The 20,188-nt window shown below is 34.8% G+C and overlaps 4 protein-coding genes, 2 non-coding genes and 2 pseudogenes across 6 annotated transcripts; 3 read left to right on the plus strand and 5 right to left on the minus strand.

Annotated features, from left to right (window-relative positions):
• Positions 1-63: 63 nt before the first annotated feature.
• On the minus strand, positions 64-2,620 carry LOC130504576 (polycomb group protein EMBRYONIC FLOWER 2-like; the record flags this gene model as incomplete). Its single annotated transcript, XM_056999202.1, has 9 exons — positions 2,583-2,620; positions 2,222-2,369; positions 1,951-2,006; positions 1,704-1,797; positions 1,440-1,599; positions 1,098-1,228; positions 826-888; positions 359-480; positions 64-128 (listed from the first exon to the last, which is right to left on the minus strand). Coding segments are annotated over exons 1-9 (877 nt in total), but the record flags the coding sequence as incomplete, so codon positions are not given.
• Positions 2,621-3,200: 580 nt separating this feature from the next.
• LOC108845450 (uncharacterized protein At4g04775-like) lies at positions 3,201-6,232 on the plus strand. The gene is made up of 2 exons (XM_018618658.2): positions 3,201-3,638; positions 5,637-6,232. The coding sequence occupies exon 2, from the start codon at positions 5,648-5,650 to the stop codon at positions 6,188-6,190; it is 543 nt and encodes a 180-aa protein (XP_018474160.1). The 5' UTR covers positions 3,201-3,638; positions 5,637-5,647; the 3' UTR covers positions 6,191-6,232.
• LOC108845451 (glutathione S-transferase T3-like) lies at positions 4,413-5,333 on the plus strand. Its single transcript, XM_018618659.1, has one exon. The coding sequence runs from the start codon at positions 4,413-4,415 to the stop codon at positions 5,331-5,333; it is 921 nt and encodes a 306-aa protein (XP_018474161.1).
• Positions 6,233-6,864: 632 nt separating the features above from the next.
• LOC108845449 (uncharacterized) lies at positions 6,865-7,890 on the plus strand. Its single transcript, XM_018618657.1, has one exon. The coding sequence runs from the start codon at positions 6,865-6,867 to the stop codon at positions 7,888-7,890; it is 1,026 nt and encodes a 341-aa protein (XP_018474159.1).
• A 7,191-nt stretch (positions 7,891-15,081) lies between these two features.
• Positions 15,082-15,178, minus strand: LOC130504578 (small nucleolar RNA R30/Z108). Its single transcript, XR_008941335.1, has one exon. It is a non-coding gene; the product is annotated as a small nucleolar RNA R30/Z108 (small nucleolar RNA).
• Positions 15,179-15,278: 100 nt separating this feature from the next.
• On the minus strand, positions 15,279-15,383 carry LOC130504579 (small nucleolar RNA Z107/R87). Its single transcript, XR_008941336.1, has one exon. It is a non-coding gene; the product is annotated as a small nucleolar RNA Z107/R87 (small nucleolar RNA).
• Positions 15,384-15,880: 497 nt separating this feature from the next.
• On the minus strand, positions 15,881-17,249 carry LOC130504575 (ankyrin repeat-containing protein BDA1-like; annotated as a pseudogene).
• Positions 17,250-17,691: 442 nt separating this feature from the next.
• Positions 17,692-19,164, minus strand: LOC130504577 (uncharacterized; annotated as a pseudogene).
• Between the last annotated feature and the right edge of the window lie 1,024 nt (positions 19,165-20,188).

Below are 20,188 nucleotides of genomic sequence, written 5' to 3' on the forward strand. Positions count from 1 at the left end.
ATATATATATATTTATGTTACATCATATGGGTACGAAACAGGTTAATGATTATACAAAAATACCTTCGGTTTTCTGCAATTTGTTGTTATAGTATATGTAATTGAAAATTACATTCCCTGCTCTCGACCTTTGCAAAGAATGTAGAAGAGTTATTTGGAGTCAACATGGACATTATAACTCATTAAGCTGTAGGTAACACTTCCAATTAATAGAGAGGGCAGCCAAAATTCAAGAAAACCGTAACTATAAATTAAGGGAGGTAGCAGCCAGGTCAACGGAGTATAATACAATTGCAAACACAGAGAATGAGATGAGGCAAGAAAGCTAAAAAGGAATTGTAGATTAAACTGAAATTACCTAATAATTTCTAACATTGAAGAAGAAGGGACGTCATTAAATGAAAGTGAATTATAAGGAGATTTTTCCGTCGGTGCAACCTCTTCCGCAGATATGGTGACTTTCATTTGCTGCGGTGAGCTCTTCAAACGAAAAAAAAGTACACGAATTATAAGATATTTAACAAAATTAGTACTTCCTCCGTTCCGCAATGTAAGATGTTTTGGAAAAGTTTAGATGTTTCAAAATATAAGATGTTTTGTTATTTTTAAGGTAGTTTAACTTTATTGAAAATTGATTAACCAATAGCAGTTTATTACTTTATCTATGATTGGTTAGTTTATATTTAATTTATATTATTTGATAGCATTGCCTTTTTAAAAGTAAATTTCTTAATTCTTGTGCATTCAAGCAAAACATTTTATATTGTGGAACAGAGGAAGTATTAGAATAAATGATGGAAGTTTTCCAAAAGTGCGGAAAGTTACCGAGGTGAGGGGATTGCTTGGAACCTGAATCGCAATACATTTTTCCTCACTCATAGACTTTATCTGCAGAAATAGACAAGTCATACCAGTAATATTTTCATAATAAGATCTAACAAAATTCACTTTCCAGTTTACATTGTCAAGTTACATGAAAGAAGTTAAATCCAGAGTCCCCATTTCATAATAGGGAGCAATGAATATGCAAAACGAAACAATAAAATCTACTTAAACAGTTTATTGATAACAAAAAAAAGGGTTTAGGGCAAATTTACCTGTACAGAGCAAGGCTGCATTTCAACAAGAGAGACTGAATTTGCTTTCTGTTCCAAGTCCATATTTGGATATTTCTGCCACGATGAGTAGATAGATTCCAGGGGTATATTGCTCCATAGGCAATTTCCTCCTGCCAGAACAAAGTAAATAAAAACTCTCATGATGATGATCTATAGAAGAAATAGACATTTATGAACATTTATAACTGGAAATACCTGAATGGATATTGCTTGAACCAATGCCAAATTGAGAATTTTGCAAACGAGCTAAGGAAGAATAATTTTATCAGTTTATCTGTACATATACATAAATGAATACACAACAATCACACTCTTACTCACCAAAGCTGATAAATAAGATAGCCAGTGATCCTGATTTTGCCTCCAATGCAAGTTCATTCATATCAGGGAGGAGAAATTTGGCTTGTGCTTGGCTAACTCCATCAACCCCCAGGACACCAGTTAGGATACATGCTCGACTGAACTTATATACTGCAGAACACTATAATTTGAAAATTACAGAAAAAATGTTAGCCATGAAATGTTAAGTTCAAATGACATTAGGTAAAAGATCAATCCGATTCTCTCTGAGGTTGAAACGACTACCTCTGCAGTAGGCTTAGGAGACACAAGTCTTGCCAGCAAAACATATATAGGAAACAGTTTTTGAGTGTCCGAAAGCGACACAGTCATTTGTATTCTGCACATCAGTAATATATGATTTATTCACCAGTGGTAGAGAGTCTTAGAAACTTCTTATCAAAAACTTATCATTAGGGTTCTGAATAAATGGTTAGTCTGATAGTTACACACAACACTGATGAAGATTCTGAGCAGAAGAAAAAAACTTTACCTCCTTTGATGTTTGGCTTCAATCTGATAACTCAAAGATCTCTGAAGAAACAAGGGCTACACAGCAATAAAGATAAGAGAAAACTGTTAGACTCTACTGCATAACAATATCATACACGCTTGCTTATAACCAAATGAAGTCAACTCAAAGTACACATCCATGGGGATTTTCTATGTCAAAAGCCAAAAAAAAAATGTTTGTGATATGCAGTTTGTCACTCATTGTTACACACATTCCTTTCTATGGAAAGGTAACAGCTAAAGTCACATACATTCTTTTTAGCACGATGCTGAAGAATGTTGTCGAGTTCAATAGTCTTGCCATACGCTTTAAGGCTCTCTTCAGCAGCAATCTTCTCCTCTTCAGACATATGCACATGGAAGTCTTCATGGTGCGTCTGATATGTTCTTCTTGAACAGCTGCAATTCATACGCCACCAAAATGTAAAAACAAAAAAAAATGCAAAAGAATTTCAATAAAAATTCTTCAACTATTACACCAACGATCGAATCCATAAGCATGCTCATGTACTTAAAAGTTGTCTAAATTTCACTTAAAGATGTAGACCCTTCTTAAGCTTTTAATCAAGTGGAGGCGAAATGAATTATAAGTGAAAGAGAACATACCAAGACGTTCGACGACGACGAGTAATGAGACGACTGTTTGTCATTCTTGCTACAAGATCAATATCACAGTTAATCCACAAAAACCCGAAGAGCGAAAGGACGCAATAACACAACACTGTATTTTAGCAATAGAGCAATGTGTTGATAAATTCAAAGACCATATATATTTTCTTTTATAGAAAATATCTTTTTCTTTGGGTCAAATATAAGAAAATATCATGGATACCCTAAAAATGCTAAGAATATCTAGATTTATTTTAATGGTTTTTATTATTTAAAAAGTACCTCTCTGTCAATTTAATTAATTGTCGTTGTAAAGTAAAATTTTCGTTTTGAAATGATTGTTGTTTCCGAATATCAGTGCAAAATTTATTAACAATATTTTTCATTTTACTATTTTTATTGGTTAAAACATGACTAAGTGTATAAGTAATAATATTTTTATTTTGAAGATATGCAAAATTAAATATTTTAATCTGTATGTATATATATGTTTCATCATTTTTAATTTAATTATTTCATAACTTTTTTAGAGCTAAAGTTTAAGACATTGGATAATATATACACTATAGAAGAACCACAAGAAACTGTTGATGTATCTTGAACCGTTAGAGCATGATTATCGCAGGCTTCTTAGCCCATTTCTTACTGCTTTTGGACCGAAAAGAAAATGAGAAAGAAATAAAAAGCTTGGAAACGGCCCATGAAACTTCTTAATTAAGAAGTTTTCATTTCGCGTCCTTAGTGACAGGTGTCTCTGTGGCATTGGCTTTAGGTTTAGACGAAGGGGGAGTCGGGTTTGGTCTTCTCATTTCTGTCTTCTTCTTGTTCAGAGAAACTCGTCGATTGAATCGCCGTGTGGTCGCCGCAGACCTCGTCGATTCCCTATCCTCATCCTCTCCTTCATTCCGATCACTCGACATCAATCTGTAGCTAGATCCCGCCGTTGAGTGCCCTAATCGAGACCTTGTCGGTGCATCTCCTCTGTCGAAGTCCTCTCGGTGCATGTCCTTTCGTTGATAGCCCATATCGAAATCCTCTCCGTGCAAAGCCGAAAACTCGGTAAGTGTTTCTCCTCTGTAGTTTCATTGAGTTAAGTTTTGGTTTTGGATTGTATGGTTTGTGTGGCTGGTTATTGTTCGTAGTTCGAGTCTGTGAAACGACTTGTAGAAACATATCTGATATGTGGTCCTAGTTGTAGACATGAAACGACTTGTAGATTTTTTTATGGTTTGTAGTTTTGTGTTGATTTATGGCCAGTGTTGATCTCGTCTGCAATTCTCGACTGTATGGTTTTGTGTTGATTTATGGCCATTGTTGATTTTGTGATCATAGGTTAGTGTTTCTATAAATCTCGTCTGCAAATACATTGAAGTGTTGTGATCAAAGCATCAATCTGAAGCTCGAATTTTCTTACATTGATATAGGTAACTGTTAGTATTGATTGCTATAAAAATAGATTTCTTGACTTTTGATACGCTTGCGAAGTGTAGTTAATGAGGATAACTACTATTGTACCTTTAAATTAAATTAGAGTTGTTTGTTTGTAACCAAGTTTGTTTGAAGTTGCGATGATAATTACAAGTTTGCTTGACAAGAGTAGTTAAATTTGCGAAATGTAGTTTGTTTATAACCGAAGTTCTTGTTGTTTGATTTAATGAACCTGTAAAATTTAAAGCATTGTAGTTGTTAAGTGTAATAAGTTTTGATTAGACATAGGTAGTTTATGGTTAGTCTTACCTATTACAACTTAAAGTCTCACCTATTTAACTCAACTGATCCTCCTTTCTATCATATACTCTCCATCATCTTCTTTCTCTCTTCTGTCCTAAAACAATGCATCCATATAGTAGTTCCTCAAGTTATGTCGGACTTCTCACCAGTCAAACTGAGAATGTTCAACAGGGAAACTTTCCTTATGAGAGTTTCCCTTCTAGTATGAACATTGGAGCTTCAGATATCCCCCCCTTTAGTTCACAACAGTCTCAGGCGCCAGCTGTAGAAGAAGAGAGTCCAGTGCAGCGGAGGGAGAGACCAGTCCAGCGGAGGGAGAGAACAAAATGGAGCCCTGCCGATGATGAGGTTCTAATGAGCGCATGGCTTAACACATCTAAGGACGCTATAGTTGGTAATGACCAAAGGGGAGTGACCTTTTGGGAACGTGTTGGAGAATACTATGCAGCAAGTCCCCATGCTAAAGCGAGTGGTGACAAGAGGAAGCATCTCAACTGTAAGCAGAGGTGGCACAAGATCAACGATCTCACAAACAAGTTCTGTGGCGCCTATGCAGCTGCAGAGAGACAACAGAGCAGTGGTCAGAGTGAGAATGATGTACTGAAGGCCGCCCATGATATTTACTACACTGACCACAAGCTGAAGTTTAACCTTGAGCACGCATGGTGTGTTTTGAGGTATGAACAGAAGTGGATGAACCTCAACCCTCCTAAAGCTAGTGCTCCTACAGCTAGTGGTGAGAAGAGGAAAACTGGTGAGGAGTCCGGACAATCTTCAAGTGTCAATGTTGATGATCATGAGATACGGCCTGAAGGGATAAAGGCTGCAAAAGCTAGAAGGAACAATGCTTCAGGGAAGGCTCTCCTCGATTATAAGTCCATTTGGGAGATAAAGAAGGACGAGTTGGCGATGAATGAGAAACTGTCTAAGCTGGCTATACTAGACACTCTCCTTGTTAAAAAAGAATCCCTCACTGAGGCAGAAGAAGTTGTCAAGAACAAACTACTCGAGGAGTATTTCTGAGAAGTCAAGTCCGATGGTTGTTATCCAAGTCTTAATGTTTTTAATGCTTTTAATGTTTATGCTCGTGTTCCAAGTCTTAATGTCTTATGCTCCTTATCCATGCTTTTAATGTTTATGCTTTATGTGTTGCAACTTTATGTGTTACTTGTATGTTCAAAATGTTGCTTCATGTTTTAATCTGATGAATGTAGTTCTTGCTTTATGTTCTTGCTTTTAATGTTCTTGCTTTATGTTTTTAATGCATTTCTTGTGCTTCAATTAATTGTGTTCACTGTCATTCAAATAATAAGATTTTTTTTGCAGCTAAAATCACAATGGGAGTTGATTATAGCTATACTCAGCCATCGCAATCAGATACGTTTGGTGGCCACGCAGAATCTAGTAGCGACGGCGAGACAAAGGATCTTATTCGTCGGGATCAAGAAGAGTTAGGTAACAATAGTCCTCAGCAGGTTCATTACCCGCCTCAACCTGAGGTGGAATTTGGAATCCCTCAGGTCTGCTACTGTGGTGGCCAGCCCCATCTCGCGAGCTCAACTTCTCGAATTCATCCAGGTCGACTATTCTACACCTGCGCAAATGTAGATGATGGCGACTGCCATGTATGGAAATGGTGGGATGTCGCCATTATGGAGGAGATGCGAGCAAGGGATATGCACACCCTTGAACTGGCTCAGAAGGTAGATTCACTTACCCTTATGGGTGACTATGTTACTGAGCAGAAGGTGGCTAACCTAGAGTTGATAGTTTCTGAGCTAAGTAAGAAGAGTAGCTCCGCAAGCAAGAAGTTTGAAATGGTTGTTGCTGTGATGTTCGTTGTGTTTGTGGTGATAGGAATGGTGATAATGTTTAAGTAGAAATGGTTGTTCTTGTCTAATTATGAATGTTGTTCTTGTCTAATTATGAATGTTGGTTTGTAATATGGTCTTGGACATCTAGAAACATATCTGATGTGTAATATGGTCTTGTTGTTGTCTAATTATGAATGTTTTATTCATTGCTTTTCTCTCATGTCGGTATTATAAAGCAAGAGAACAAAACAAAAGCATCACGGGAGTTTGATTTTTATAAAACCCGTGAAGTGTCACAAGACTTGTTACAAAACAAGCAAGTGTCACAAGACTTGTCACAAAAACATCACGGGAGGTATAGGGAAATGTCAGAAGGGAACATCACGGGAGGTATAGGGAAGTGTCAAACTTTTCCTCTCTATAAGTATGATACTTCTTTCCTCATTATCTTCACTACTACTCATCCCTCTTCAACTCTCTTTGCAAACTTTTCCTCTCTATATTTTTTTAAAACTATGGCTTCCTCATCTCATTATCATTTTCACAGAGAGGATGATGGTCAATTTGAAGCGCTTTTTGAAGAATTATTAGAAATTCCAGATATTATTCCCGAACCAAAAGAGCGTAGAAAACGTATTTTTATAGAGAGAAATCGGGAAGAAGGTCACACCAAACTTTGGAATGATTATTTTTCTGAAACTCCGACATATCCTTCTCATATATTCCGGCGACGGTTTCGAATGAGCAAGTCATTGTTCATGCGTATTGTGGATCGTCTCTCTACAGAAGTGGAGTATTTTGCTTCAACGGAAGATGCGGTCGGAAGGTCAAGTCTATCGCCGATCCAAAAATGCACTGCAGCAATTCGTCAATTAGCATATGGTGGTGGGGATGATACGGTAGACGAATATGTCAGACTTGGTGAAACAACAGCTCGAAAATGCTTGCACAAATTCACTGCCGGAATTATCCACTTGTTTGGCGATCAATACCTAAGACGTCCAACTCCAGAGGATCTTGAACGACTACTACATATCGGAGAACAACGTGGATTTCCCGGGATGATTGGAAGCATCGACTGTATGCATTGGGAGTGGAAGAATTGCCCCAGCAGTTGGAAAGGTATGTTTTCACGAGGAACCGATAAACCAACAATTGTGTTGGAGGCCGTAGCTTCTTATGACCTCTGGATATGGCACGCATTTTTTGGAGCACCAGGTACTATGAACGATCTTAATATTCTTGATCGATCACCGGTTTTTGATGACATTATTAACGGAGTTGCTCCAGAAGTAAACTTCAATGTCAACGGAAGGGAGTACAAATACGCCTACTATCTCACTGATGGAATTTATCCGGAATGGGCGACATTTATTAAATCTATCCGACTACCACAGGGTCCAAAACATTCTTTATTTGCTCAAACCCAAGAATCAGTCCGCAAAGATGTAGAGCCTGCATTTGGAGTTCTGCAAGCTAGATTCGCCATTATTAAACATCCTTCTAAGTTATGGGACAAGAGGAAAATAGCAAATATTATGAGAGCATGTATCATACTCCATAATATGATTGTCGAAGATGAACGACGTACACAAAGTCAAGATGAGACGTTTCACAATGAGGATATTTCTTTCTGCGTCAAAACGCCTTCTCTAGTTTTCAATCCACTGGTTCGTCGACCAGAAGTTCATGATGACCATGTCCATAGACAATTAAAACTTGATTTGATCGAAAATATATGGGATCAATTTGGGTTTCAAAACTAACATTTCATGTTTAACTTTCTATGAATTGTGTAAAATAATTATTTTCTCCTATTTTACAATTTTTTTACAATTTTGTAGTTTTTTTATAAACTTTTCTTAATTTTTCAAAATTTGTAGTTTCCTATTATTTTCTATTTTAATGTTATATGTTTTATTTTAAACACAAATAACTTACAAAAACAAAAAAATTCAATTTAACTAAGAACCAACTAAAGTATCTAGCAATAATCTCTACTTTTACACAAGTATCTTAACTTCATCTCTTAATCTACATTTATTAATAAACTATCCTAAGATACTTCTTAATTGTCCTAGCAATGAGGATGCCCTTAGTGCTAGGGATTTAGAATCAGAAGGCTCTTATATATATTTTGTGTTCTTGTAGTTTTAATATAACTTGATAATTAATCTTCAGTTAGTAAAATATATGTCATTTTGCTTATCTGTTTATTTTTGTAATATCTTCTTGCATTCGTTATAACAAAAACGATTGAGACAAACAAACTTAACAGAGTATGCGGAGTCTTCACAGTTCACGAAAGTCAAACATAGCTTTCAAAGTGGATTCTCACGGTCTGAAACTTTCAAGACTTACCGAGTCAAGAATTAATTGACAGTAATATGCGTCTCGGATCAGATTCATGGATATGATCAGGAAACCAAAAGGAGCGTTAAATCAGATATGAAAAAGTAAATAATGATGCAAACATCAACAAATTACACAATGGATTCCAGACATAAATCAAAGAAAATGTCATTTTAAAGAATCATAACTAGATTTTAAGTTTTAACCTCCTCTTATAAAGAGCGGAAATATTTTTAACAAAATTCTAGTTTATTTTAATTAAATAGTGTATCCTTATATATATGTAAAATTTGAGATATTTTATATAGCTTACTAATTTAAACCCGTTCTGAATGCAAATGATATTTTAATTTATTTTTGTTTTTATATTTTACTTCGTATTCAAAAATCTATGTGGAAAGTAAAAAAATCACATATTTTATAGTTTCATTTTGGTATAGATAATGATATTATGTAACTTATATTAATATGTCTTTATAATTATATTTATATGTTTGCATATATTATATATTTTAATATTTATTTAATATTTTTGTAGTTTAAATGAATGCATTTCATATTTTCAAAAAGTAAGTAGGCGAAACATTAGTTTAATATGTCTTTTATCAATAAAAATATATTTTTTTCAAATCAATGGAACAAAAAATCTACAGAAGATATAGTTATGGTTAATTTTAGAATTTTCTCTTCTTAACAAATTATTTCAGTTTCAGTTTTTATTTATTTTTTCAAATATAATTTGTATTTAAATTAAAAAGAAAAAAACTCTCAAAAGTGAAAAATATTATTTTAGATTGTTTTGAAAAATATATTGTGTTCATGTATTGTTTGAAATAACTATTTTTTATGCTTTAATATGGTTGATTGATTAAATGTTAAATGATTATTGATTGTTTATTCCTTTAGGCGAATTTCACGTGGTCTTTTTTTGGGAAGTTGTTACATATTTTTAGGTAACTATTTTAGTTACTGTTAAACACATTAAAAATCAAGATTCTAAAAAGATCTCGAAAATATAATTAAGGTAATAAGATAATTAAATGATAGTTTTATATCTTCTAATTTTATTTGTAAAGTATTTTAAATAGAATTAATTTGTTTTAAATGCAGTGACATAAATTGGTAAATATTAAGGTAAATTAAGGGTTATTTACGTTTTAATAAATTAGATTGTCAACAATTACCATCAGATTTCATCAATAGAGAAAGACGAAAAAATATGAAATTACTAATTTTGGAAAGGATAGAGACAATTTGTATTCTATTCATTTGAAGATATCAAGTACTACTGTACGTTTAAGTAAGTTGGCCGTAGTAATTTGTTTTTGACTTTTTCTCTATAAATTAGATTGTCAACAATTATCATCAGATTTCATCAATAGAGAAAAACGAGAAAATATGAAATTACTAATTTTGGAAAGGATAGAGAGTGTTTCGTTTTCTTTCCGATTAGGAAAAACAAGAAACGCTACGAAATCAAACCTCATGGCTTTCTATTCAGCATTTTGTTTATACGCCGGTTGGAAGGCGACACATATTATGAAATATGAATGGTGAGAGACCATTTTCAAATCCTTTCAATGATTTTGATCGGACATGTACCCCAAAACATGCATACAGGAAATTCAAACTTTAATTGTCCAACAAAATAAGCAAGTGTGGCTCCTTTACATAACTTCACATTTCATAATCATAGTTTAGGGAGAAACAAACAATTTTGGCGAGAAATTTGATTTCGCGATTTTGACGAAAAATGTGTTTTTGCAGTTTTGGCAGAAAACAATTTTTTTTGCATTTTTTCGTTTTTGGTAGAAAAATACGTTTTTGAAGTTTTAGCAGGAACATTTTGTGGGTTTGGCGAAAAAGAGTAATTTTGCGACTTAGACGGGAAAACGTGTTTCGCAGTTTAGGCGGAAAACGTGTTTCACGGTTTAGGCGGAAAACGTGTTTCACGGTTTAGACGGCAAACATGTATTGCGGTTTTAGCGAGAAAATACGTTTTTGTGATTTTGACAGAAAAATGTAAATTGCGGTTTAGACGGGAAACACGTTTTGCGATGTTGGCGGAAAAATGCATTTTGTGATTTTGGCAGGAAAAACATATTTTTGTAATTTAGGCAGGAAAACTTGGTTTTAACAGTTTCGATGGAAATATATACTTGCGGTTTTGGCAAAAAAATGCGTTTTAGTGGTTTTGACGAAAAAATGACTTTTTCAATTTACGCGTGGAAACATGTTTTATAGTTTTGGTAGGATAATGCGTTTGCATTTTTTGGTGGAAAATACGTTGTATGATTCAAAACCTCAAGTGTGTCCTCTACTTTTTTTCTATAAAATGAACAGAAATTTGAATTCCAACTTTGTCAAAAACTTAAGCTTGTTTTTTATAAGATTGGAACAGAAAATTGAATTCTAATTTTGTCAAAAAGAAAAAAACATAAGTTTTTAAACTATTTCTCAGTGTTGTCCATAATTTTGAATAGCATGTCCTGAGTTGAATCCTTTTCACCACGCAAAGCTGATGACATCTTATCCTGTGACGTAGACTAAAATTCTTCAAAATCCAGGAGATAATTCATATTAACAAATACGGTAAAAGGGAAGTTGTTTGAACTATGATTTTTAACAAATGTTTTTTAACATTCATTGTTCATATATTCGATTTTCTCAGATTTTATATATATATCAGTTTCACAAATAATTTGTCAAATTACGAGTCAGAAAAAACAGCAAAACAAATTGCTGAAGTTTTGTATATTTAAATATTGTATTGTGAAGCGTGTTTTATAAAACACTAGGGGCGTGTCTCTGTTTCCAGCGAGATATTATTTCATTGTTATGATTTTTATATGATGTAGTTCTTTGGTCGTTTCTATTTGTTAAAATATTATTTTGCATTTTTATTGTGTAATGTATTAATCTAATAATGTGTTAATCAAGTGTTCGTAGTTTGGTGGTAAAGGAGGTACAGCTGTACTGCCCGCCACCTGGGTTCGAACCTTGGCCACAATGGATTTAACATCTCTTCCGTTGGGGCGATGGACCCTCTTCGGGAATAGTTGGGAATGTGACTGCCCAGATACCAGAGTTATCAAAAAAAAAAAAAAATCTAATAATGTGTTGTTATTTTGTACAATAGTACTTGTTAGTGGTGGAGTTAACTTCTGGTGTAAATCATATTAAATTTCAATAACTTTGCATTAAAGTACGTTTTGATTATAAGATTAAAGGTTTTAACGTCAAATTATATTTTATTTTTAAAATATTTTTAATATTGTATTATGAAATTTTTTCGCGTTCTTCTTGAGTCGTCATCATTTATGTATTCGGTTTATTTTTCTGTGTGTTTCTCACTATCACCGTTAGTTATTTCTTTTCTCCTTAAAATTTCAAGGGTGTCAAAATGAGCTATAGGTCATGAGCTAACTCAGTTCAGCTTATTTTTTTATGAATATGATTTCTATATTTTAGGCTTATTTAATAAATGTGTTTATTGATCGAGCTTAAAAAAGATCACGAGTTATATGAACGATATTTAATGAACATGAGATAACTCATGAGCTTATTCATTTTTATACTTGTAATTTTTATATCTATATATATATATATATAACTTCTTTTTTTCTTATTGAAAAAGATAATTTTTATATTTATCATATTTATCTTTTAAATTTAAAATGTAAAATATACATAAGTAATATAAGAATAAAACTTTTAGAAGTTATCTATATTTTGTACCTGATCATGGTTGTTTGGGTTTTATGGCCGACGACAATGGTAATATATTTTCTATCTCAGATTATTTATTTATTTATTTTATTATTTTAACATGAAATATTTATAAATGTTTTATTTCAAATTTATACTTTGTACAGATGAAGACATTGAAGATGAAGACTCTTCTGAATCATAGGGAATTGGACCATTAGTTTTGGTGTTTTGCTTTAAGTTAATTTATTTTAGGAGTTCGCTTTTCTATTTTGGTCATGGGTTGGGTTTTGTTTAGTATTTAATATTTATGTTTTGAATTTTTTTAATATTTAAATTTTGAATATTATTATAGAAGTTATTTTATCAATGTTTATTATAATTTAATTATTATTATTTTGTGTTAGATCACGAGTTAACTCATTTAACTCATGATCTAGATGATCTTAATTGAGTTTACATATTGAAGCTCATATAATAAATGAGCTGAGCTGGGCTAACTCATGAAAAAACCGAGCTTACTATGAGCTGAGCTGAGCGAGCTAACTCATTTTGACACCCCTAATTTCAACTGATGTTAGAGACAATATCTCCTTAGGTTGGGTTAGAGTTAGTAGTCTTTGATGTTGTCTTCCTCGCCGTTGACTTGCCACCGATAGTCTATGTCGTTTTGGTTTTCAAGATTTGGATTTTGTGATCTGACTTTTATACTCTCTTTCATATCTCGAGTACAGTTCTACAATTTACTGATTTCGTTTCGTCTTTCCTTCTCTCTTTATTCTTTAATCTCATTGCAGTTTTCATTTCTGCTGCGTGTTTCTGTGGTTCCTCTTTTCGCCAGGTTTACCATTTCAGGTTTGGGTAGCATTTTTCTCTGTATATGCTTCGTGGGTTTGAAAAATTATTTATGATCTCAAGCTTGAACTCTATTTTTTGGTGGCATCAATATCACTACTTTTTTTTCTTCTTTCTCTGTTTCCTTCAGTATAAGTACTAAGAGTTAGTATCTTGGAAATTTGGTTCTTTCTACCTAAAGTTTGTGATTCTTTGTTGGCATGGAGCTTTGTGGCTTGTTTAGTTTGTAAAAGTGTTCTTTACTTCTTAGTTAATGATTGTGCTTTCGATGCTTTAGACATGTGTCTTTATGTTTGATGATGACAGACCTTCTAGTAAGTATCCTTCCTTTGACCGCTTCTTAGTTCTTTTCTTTAGTTCTTGATCGTGTTTTTGTATTCGAAGTATTTATTTTATCTCACATTTATTTTTAACTCTTTTTCTAAATCTTATTATACTTTGCCCAATACACTATAGGATAAAGTGGGGTAAATTAGTCCTTGTTCTTATCACTTTTCACATCTGCATATTTTATCTTTTTTTAATAATTGTGCAGGGGTTTTAAGGTTTAAATTTATGTTGTGATTTAGTTTTTTTTCTTAATTTCATTATTTAATAGTTAAATAAATATAATAGTAAAAATAATAAATAGCAAAATTTTAATGCCAACTTTTGTTGTGAATATTAAATATTTAAAATATATATATACTATATTTTAAGTTATTTATTCATCTTGAATTTTATCGACCAGTAAAATAGATTATCAACTTCATATGTTGATAGTTAATATGAAAAAGATTATATATGATTAATTGTATATAGAAATCATTTGTGTGCATTAGAGATTAAAATCACAATTAGAAACTTTGGAGTTAATCTATGAAAAATAGACAATTATAACAGTGTTCTGCAAATTACAAAAACTAAAAAAAAAAAAATGTAAAAAATGAATATAAAAAGTATACATGTCAACAAACCTCCATTCCAAATGTCATAAAAATCTACTTTTATATATATAATTTTGGAATATAGGTTCATCTGTTCAAATCAATCATCTCATTATTAGGGATCTCGAGTTATGTATACGGATTTATTAGCAGTACAACATGATGGAAATACTTAGAATATTTCCAAAAGACACTTTATAACTTTATATATAAATTTTTTTGATCTACAAAAAAATTCAAAACTTTATATACAAAATTTTGAATAGAGAAACTTTAAATATAAAATATCATTATTCAAAACCTCAAATTTTGAATTTCATACTTTCGTTGCATTTGATCTTTGTATATTTATTTATTAATATTTATAATTTTTAAAATATTTTATCGTTTAATCTTTTAACTCTTCAAATTATAACTCATAAATATTTCAAATTTGCTTTATATCTTCAAATTTAGAAAATAAAAATTAAATAAATTCTTAAAATAAGTTTTTATTCAAAAAAACATTAGATAACAATAATGTTAAAAGAGAAACTTAAAACTGCACTAATTAATTATATTGGAAACTCTTATAAAAAATATTATAGAATATTGTAATATTTATTTGTAATGTAATATTTAGTTATGTATTTTACTGTATCCTTTTAATTATATAAATATTCTATATATCTGTAAAGTTTTATGAATTTAAATTAAATGTAATGAATATAAAAAAATTTAATATAAAAAAAATTTTAAAATTTGAAGTTTTGCTTTTGGTGGTTTCAAAATAGAGCTAATGCTCTAGAGAAAAGCATACGAATTAAAATCTGATCTATGTGTAAAATCACGACGACGTATAACAAGCTTTTCTCTTGTTTCTTTAAAACCAAAAACACTGCCTAAAGGCCTATCATTTCTTCTTCGTTTAATTTAATGCATAGAAAAGCTGTTTCAAATCGAAAAAAAAAAGAATCTGATATGAGTATGAAAAACAGTGTTGGTTTTGTTGGGACTAGAATATAATCATCGTATGATCGAGTGATGGATTAGATCTAATTGCTTAATTATAAGATATAAAAATTCAAGTCCAAATCAATCAGCGCTGCAAAAAAACAATAATTATTTTGGAGGAGATGACTCAGTGGTGGCTAGTAATATAGGTTCGATTCTGCCTGCAAGTTACTTCAGCTGAACTCAGAAGAGGGAGCGTTATATCCTCATCGTCATCTCCAATCCCCAATTTCAAACAATAAATCAATATTTTCAAATCAAAGCGATTAAAATGAATAAAATAGAAACAAAAAAAAAGCGTATCGAAATACTATAAAAGAGAAGGCTCAGTTCAGCGGGATTATCGACACAGAAACGAATCTCGAAAGAAACACGCCTCATTACGGTCTGTTGAGCTTGAATATTTCCGAGTCGTCACTGCCCTTTTTTCTCTTTTCTCAATCTATTTTAATGAATAAAGATTATCGACAAGAGAACGAAGAAAACCAGCAACTAAAACAGAAAAGAAAAAAGAACTTATTCAACGGAATCGTAAACAAGATACAATGATTATGAATTGGAATTGATGATTCAAACATACGGCGATTGCTGTTTATTTTATATAGTGTGATGAGTAGTAGCTAGGGTTTAGCTAGGTCTTCCTTAGAGGCCCAATTCCGGCCCGTTTAATTCTCGCGGATGTTTTGGTTTAATCTCGGTACGATTTTATTTTGGTTCTCTTGGCATGGGATTTTTGGTTTAATTTAGCTTGTAACTGAAATATTTGGTCTCTTCTTTTTCATTACTTACCAAACATGATCTACACATAATGCTGGTTTCTAGTTCTAGGACAATGCAACTACAACACTCCATGTGAATAAGAGAAGATAAGATAACGAACCGTCTTTTATGTTTACAAAACTCTCTACAATCAAACATTTATCTACTGACAAGAGATTTTCTGTAACATGGAGTCCCATAATTGACAGAGGATGCCCATAGGCTTCTCAAGCAACCTCAATCAGAGCGTGGCGAGCAGCAAGGATGGACGTGATGAGAACGCAGTAAAGCTTCACATGATCAGGCGCGACGCTGGTCATGGCCGTGTTGTGGGAGAAGTACATAGCCATCATACAGATCTGAAGCTGGAACCGCAACGGGAACCCGAGGGTGAGAATATTGAGCATAGAGAGCGAAACCGAAAACCCAATCGTGTTGAAGAAGACAAACAGAGTGAAAGCGATTCCGTTAAAGGTCCCCCATGATAGACTGCCCTGCTATATGAGCTTGTTGGGCGGCGTATTCGTCGTCGTGTTCTTGGAAACTTCAGGTGTGTAGCTATCTTGCCAGGTCCCACCTGGTGGAGTCAGGCTGGCTTGGAAGGTGGCTGTGGCGACTAGCGAAGCCACCACCAGTAAAGCGCTGCGTGCCTCTGATGGCGAGTCTCTGTGCTTTTTGAAAGTGAAGTACTTTACAAGATCTTTATGGCTTTGTGCTCTCTCTTGGCATGTGGAAGTTGAAGAAGTGGTTCTTTGGACATTGGTTGTACCACTCTTTGAGCTCCAGCTTCGGTAAGCTTCTCGTAGATTTCTCTATCACCAGCTTCGCTCGGAAACATAACCAGCAAGTCCAGTGAGGAGAGACACATCTTGTTCATAGCATTCACTCAAATGTCCTTGACTCTTCTGGTATTGCCTCAACCAACACTTCAATCACCTGTAAGGTATAAAAAAAATTTAAAAAAAAAACCAAACAGGTTTTGGTTTTACTCTTAAAAGACAAAACAAAATTGGTTCTTACCTGGCGATTTTTTCTCCAGGTAGCTAGATGAAGAGCAGTGTTACCCTGTTCATCTTTCTTGTACAACACTTCAATTCGATTCGTCTCCGTGATCAACTCAACAATAGCTATCACCGCTCCAGTCTCTTGGTGCATAACAGCAAGATGCAAAGCAGTTTGACCTTGAACCGTCTCATCTTCTACGCAGTCAACACAGGTTGACACAATCTCTCTGATCACATCGGTTTTGCCTCTCATCGCTGCCACATGAAGTGGAGTCTTCCCATCTCTACCTTTAAGCCGGCAAAACTTCTTGTCGATTCCCAAAATTGCCCTCACGGTCTCTACTTGCCCTGCTCCTGCAGCCGCATGCAGAGGGGTAAAAACCTTCTTTGTCCAAATCATAGACTGATGACCTCTGCCGTGGAAACTTCCCGGCCACGACATGCTCTTCACTCCTGGAATTAAAGGGGTTATACAGAGGATCAGTCAGGATCTCTATCGGTTGATGCGTCTCAAAAGCATCCATTTTGGTTATGATGCAAGGAGACAGAGAGAGAGAGAACAGATGATATTGGTTTGAAATATCCATGATGGTCCATCACGATTTATTCTATTTACAGAAAACTCCCTTTGACATTTGACTTCGTAGCATATTAAAAGTTCCTTAAATGAAAGAAATGGTTACAAGTGTCAGTTTGACTTTTTAGCATTACACACCATTTGAATTCTAGTTATCTAAAGTCAGACTTTCTGCCTTGAGTCCAGACTCTATGTTCCATTGGGTCAATTTTGCAATTAAGAGGAGAGTTCCTGTTATTATGGGGGAAGAGAAACAAAGAGACTTAAACAAGACTCCTAAACCTATAATTCAAGCCTGTGGAATGAACCCTTTTTCTTCCAGGGAAATGTAACAGTAACCTTTATATCAAAATCATGATGCTAGTAAAAGCTCTTGGAACTGTCAGAGCATCTTTAAAGACCGGGAATAGCCTCCAGGTTATACTTCTCTTCAGCTTTCAGATTTTCACCTTCTACGCTCTCTGGAGACGGTTCCGGCTTCTCCAACGCACTCTGAAGATACATGGAAGAGGTTTGACGGGTTTTGCTGCTAGGATTGCTTATTTGACTAGCAAGAAACCGTCGGATGAGCCCTCTCAGAAACGGAGCCAACGTATCTGGTTCATGTTCTAGGTAATACATTATTCCTCCCATACATGCACAGAATAGAGCCACTGTGTTTCAATTGATTGTATAAATAAAAAGATCAGTTCTACTGTTGTTAAAGGGGAAGAACGTTTGAAACAAAGATCCTGGTCCCTTGAATTGTACCTCGGCATTTTTAATATCGGGAAGAACGTGGCGGTTGACAAGTATCTCCCACAGAGAATCTCCTGCTCGAGAAGAACATAGAGAGCAAGCTCAGAGCGTCTCGGTTTTTCTCCAGCATAACGGAGAGGGCTGCTACGCCACCCGCAAACCAATAAACGATCTTGTGGTCCTTGGATGCAACTTTTCTGTGGGCACATATGAAAGCCTATTTGCAAATGTGACATAAGTATTTAGGAACGCTTTAGGATGTGTGAAAAAAGAGTCAAAACCAAGCTACCTGAAAATCCCGACAAAAGCAGACAAGAAGGAAGTTGATCTAACTGAATCTCGGATTGAATGCCAAGATGTCCGGTTAAGGAGAAGCCATGAACTGAAAGTGTACCATAGCATCATCAGAAGATACATCTTATTATGTCTGACCAAAGCATAAACCAATAGGATTCTGAAAAGCTATACCCTTTGTAGGTTCAGAACAACATATGGGACGAAAGTCAGGGAGAAGTACAATGGGAAAGTTTTCTTGAATGTAGCTGACATTGCGTTAGCATTTTGGGCCAGACACGAGTTAGTGTTTGGATGAATAGCTGAACAAGGGATGATGGAAGCAAACTCTTCCACCTTCACGTCACTGGCTTCGTTTTTACTAGAAATATAGGCTGATAAGGAAGCTACATCGATCGGACCACCTCTGCAGCATTCTCTTACAGCCTGGTAGACCAGGCCTTGCAACTGGTCCTGTCTTCTGAATAAATTCTCTCTATATGATTTTGGCAAGGTTTCAGGTCGCATTATAAAGGCATACATAACCTGCACACCGCATCAATCAGAATACGATAAACAGAGCATTTCTTTTCCACACTAAAACAAGTCACATTGATCATTACAACATCTATCCACTTGTATGAACTTCTCCACTAGATTTATTAAACTATTTAGAACTACTAGGAGAAGAAAAAAAGAAGAAGGAAGAAACTCAATTACCTGGGAACAAGCAAGAGAAAAAAGCAAAGAATCTCCATGTCTCCAATGGGATCCCCAAAGATGGAACTTGTTCTTAGACTTTGCAGAATTGTAAGCCGCCTGTTCACAATACGAAAGATCATCAGACTCACCAAAAAACACATCTGTGTAGTGATATATTACTCAGGCAATGACACCATTAGAGATGTACTCTGTCCTAATCTAGCCAAGAGGTATAGAGCAAGCGTGCGGCGCTGGTTGGAGTCATCTAAAGCCAGGACAGACAAACCCGCAATTGAACCTGCCAAGACTCTGTTCCAACCTTAATCAAAATTCATAACAAGGAACACACTATGCTCAAGCAAAACAGCAGAAGCAAATTAAAAAAAAAAAGAAAAAAGCCAAACATATAATAAAACTTACGAATTCAAAGGCGTCTCCTTCTTTCTCCACTTCCTCAAACAGCATCTAAGTAAGTGATACAGAAACGGTAAAGCCACCAAAAAGGAGACCAATACGACACGCTTCTTCCCTAACAATCAAATCCGTCCCGAGACGAGTTGCTGCAAATGAGTGAATAAGATCACATATAACCAAAGACTCTACTAAACAAACGAGTTCTTGGCACATCCTATACAAGTAAAATACCAATATAACCCTAATTTCAAAACAATGTTGGATCAATTTATCTTTAATCAAAACCAATTGTCTTATATATCCTTTCCTTTCCGTTCAAATGCTGACCTTGAGATCGGAGAGAGAGGAAATAAGAATGGCCTCTGGCGAGCTTGAAAGCGCGGAGGAGGATCCCGATCCCGACCCTGACGCCGTAGGAGAGGAGGAAGCTCTGGCAGAGATTGCCGCCCGCATTGGCGACGCAGGAGACGTCGGCGTCGTGATCGCAGCGGTAGCCACGCGCCGCGGAGCGCTGTCTGCGCTGAAGCTCCGCCATGGCCTCGCGCAGCCGCTCCTCCGCCTCGCGGAGACGGAGGTCGGCCTCGGAGGGGTTCCGGGATAGCAGGGGAGAGCTGTTGGGAGAAGAGGGAGGGGTCGGCTTGGAGAAGGACGAAGGCATCTCTTTGAAGCTGAAGAATGAATGAGAATGGATGATGAATTGATGATGCAATTGAGAGAGAGAGAGAGAGAGAGAGAGGAGATGAAAGAAGAAACAATAATATAT

The sequence above is a fragment of the Raphanus sativus genome, unplaced genomic scaffold (assembly GCF_000801105.2).
Source record: "Raphanus sativus cultivar WK10039 unplaced genomic scaffold, ASM80110v3 Scaffold1679, whole genome shotgun sequence".
NCBI classification, from domain to species: Eukaryota; Viridiplantae; Streptophyta; class Magnoliopsida; order Brassicales; family Brassicaceae; genus Raphanus; species Raphanus sativus.

Coding starts and splice junctions, on each gene's coding strand:
- LOC108845449 (XM_018618657.1), top strand. CDS start 6,865: ATGAGCAAGTCATTGTTCATGCGTATTGTGGATCGTCTCTCTACAGAA.
- LOC108845450 (XM_018618658.2), top strand. CDS start 5,648: ATGGGAGTTGATTATAGCTATACTCAGCCATCGCAATCAGATACGTTT.
- LOC108845451 (XM_018618659.1), top strand. CDS start 4,413: ATGCATCCATATAGTAGTTCCTCAAGTTATGTCGGACTTCTCACCAGT.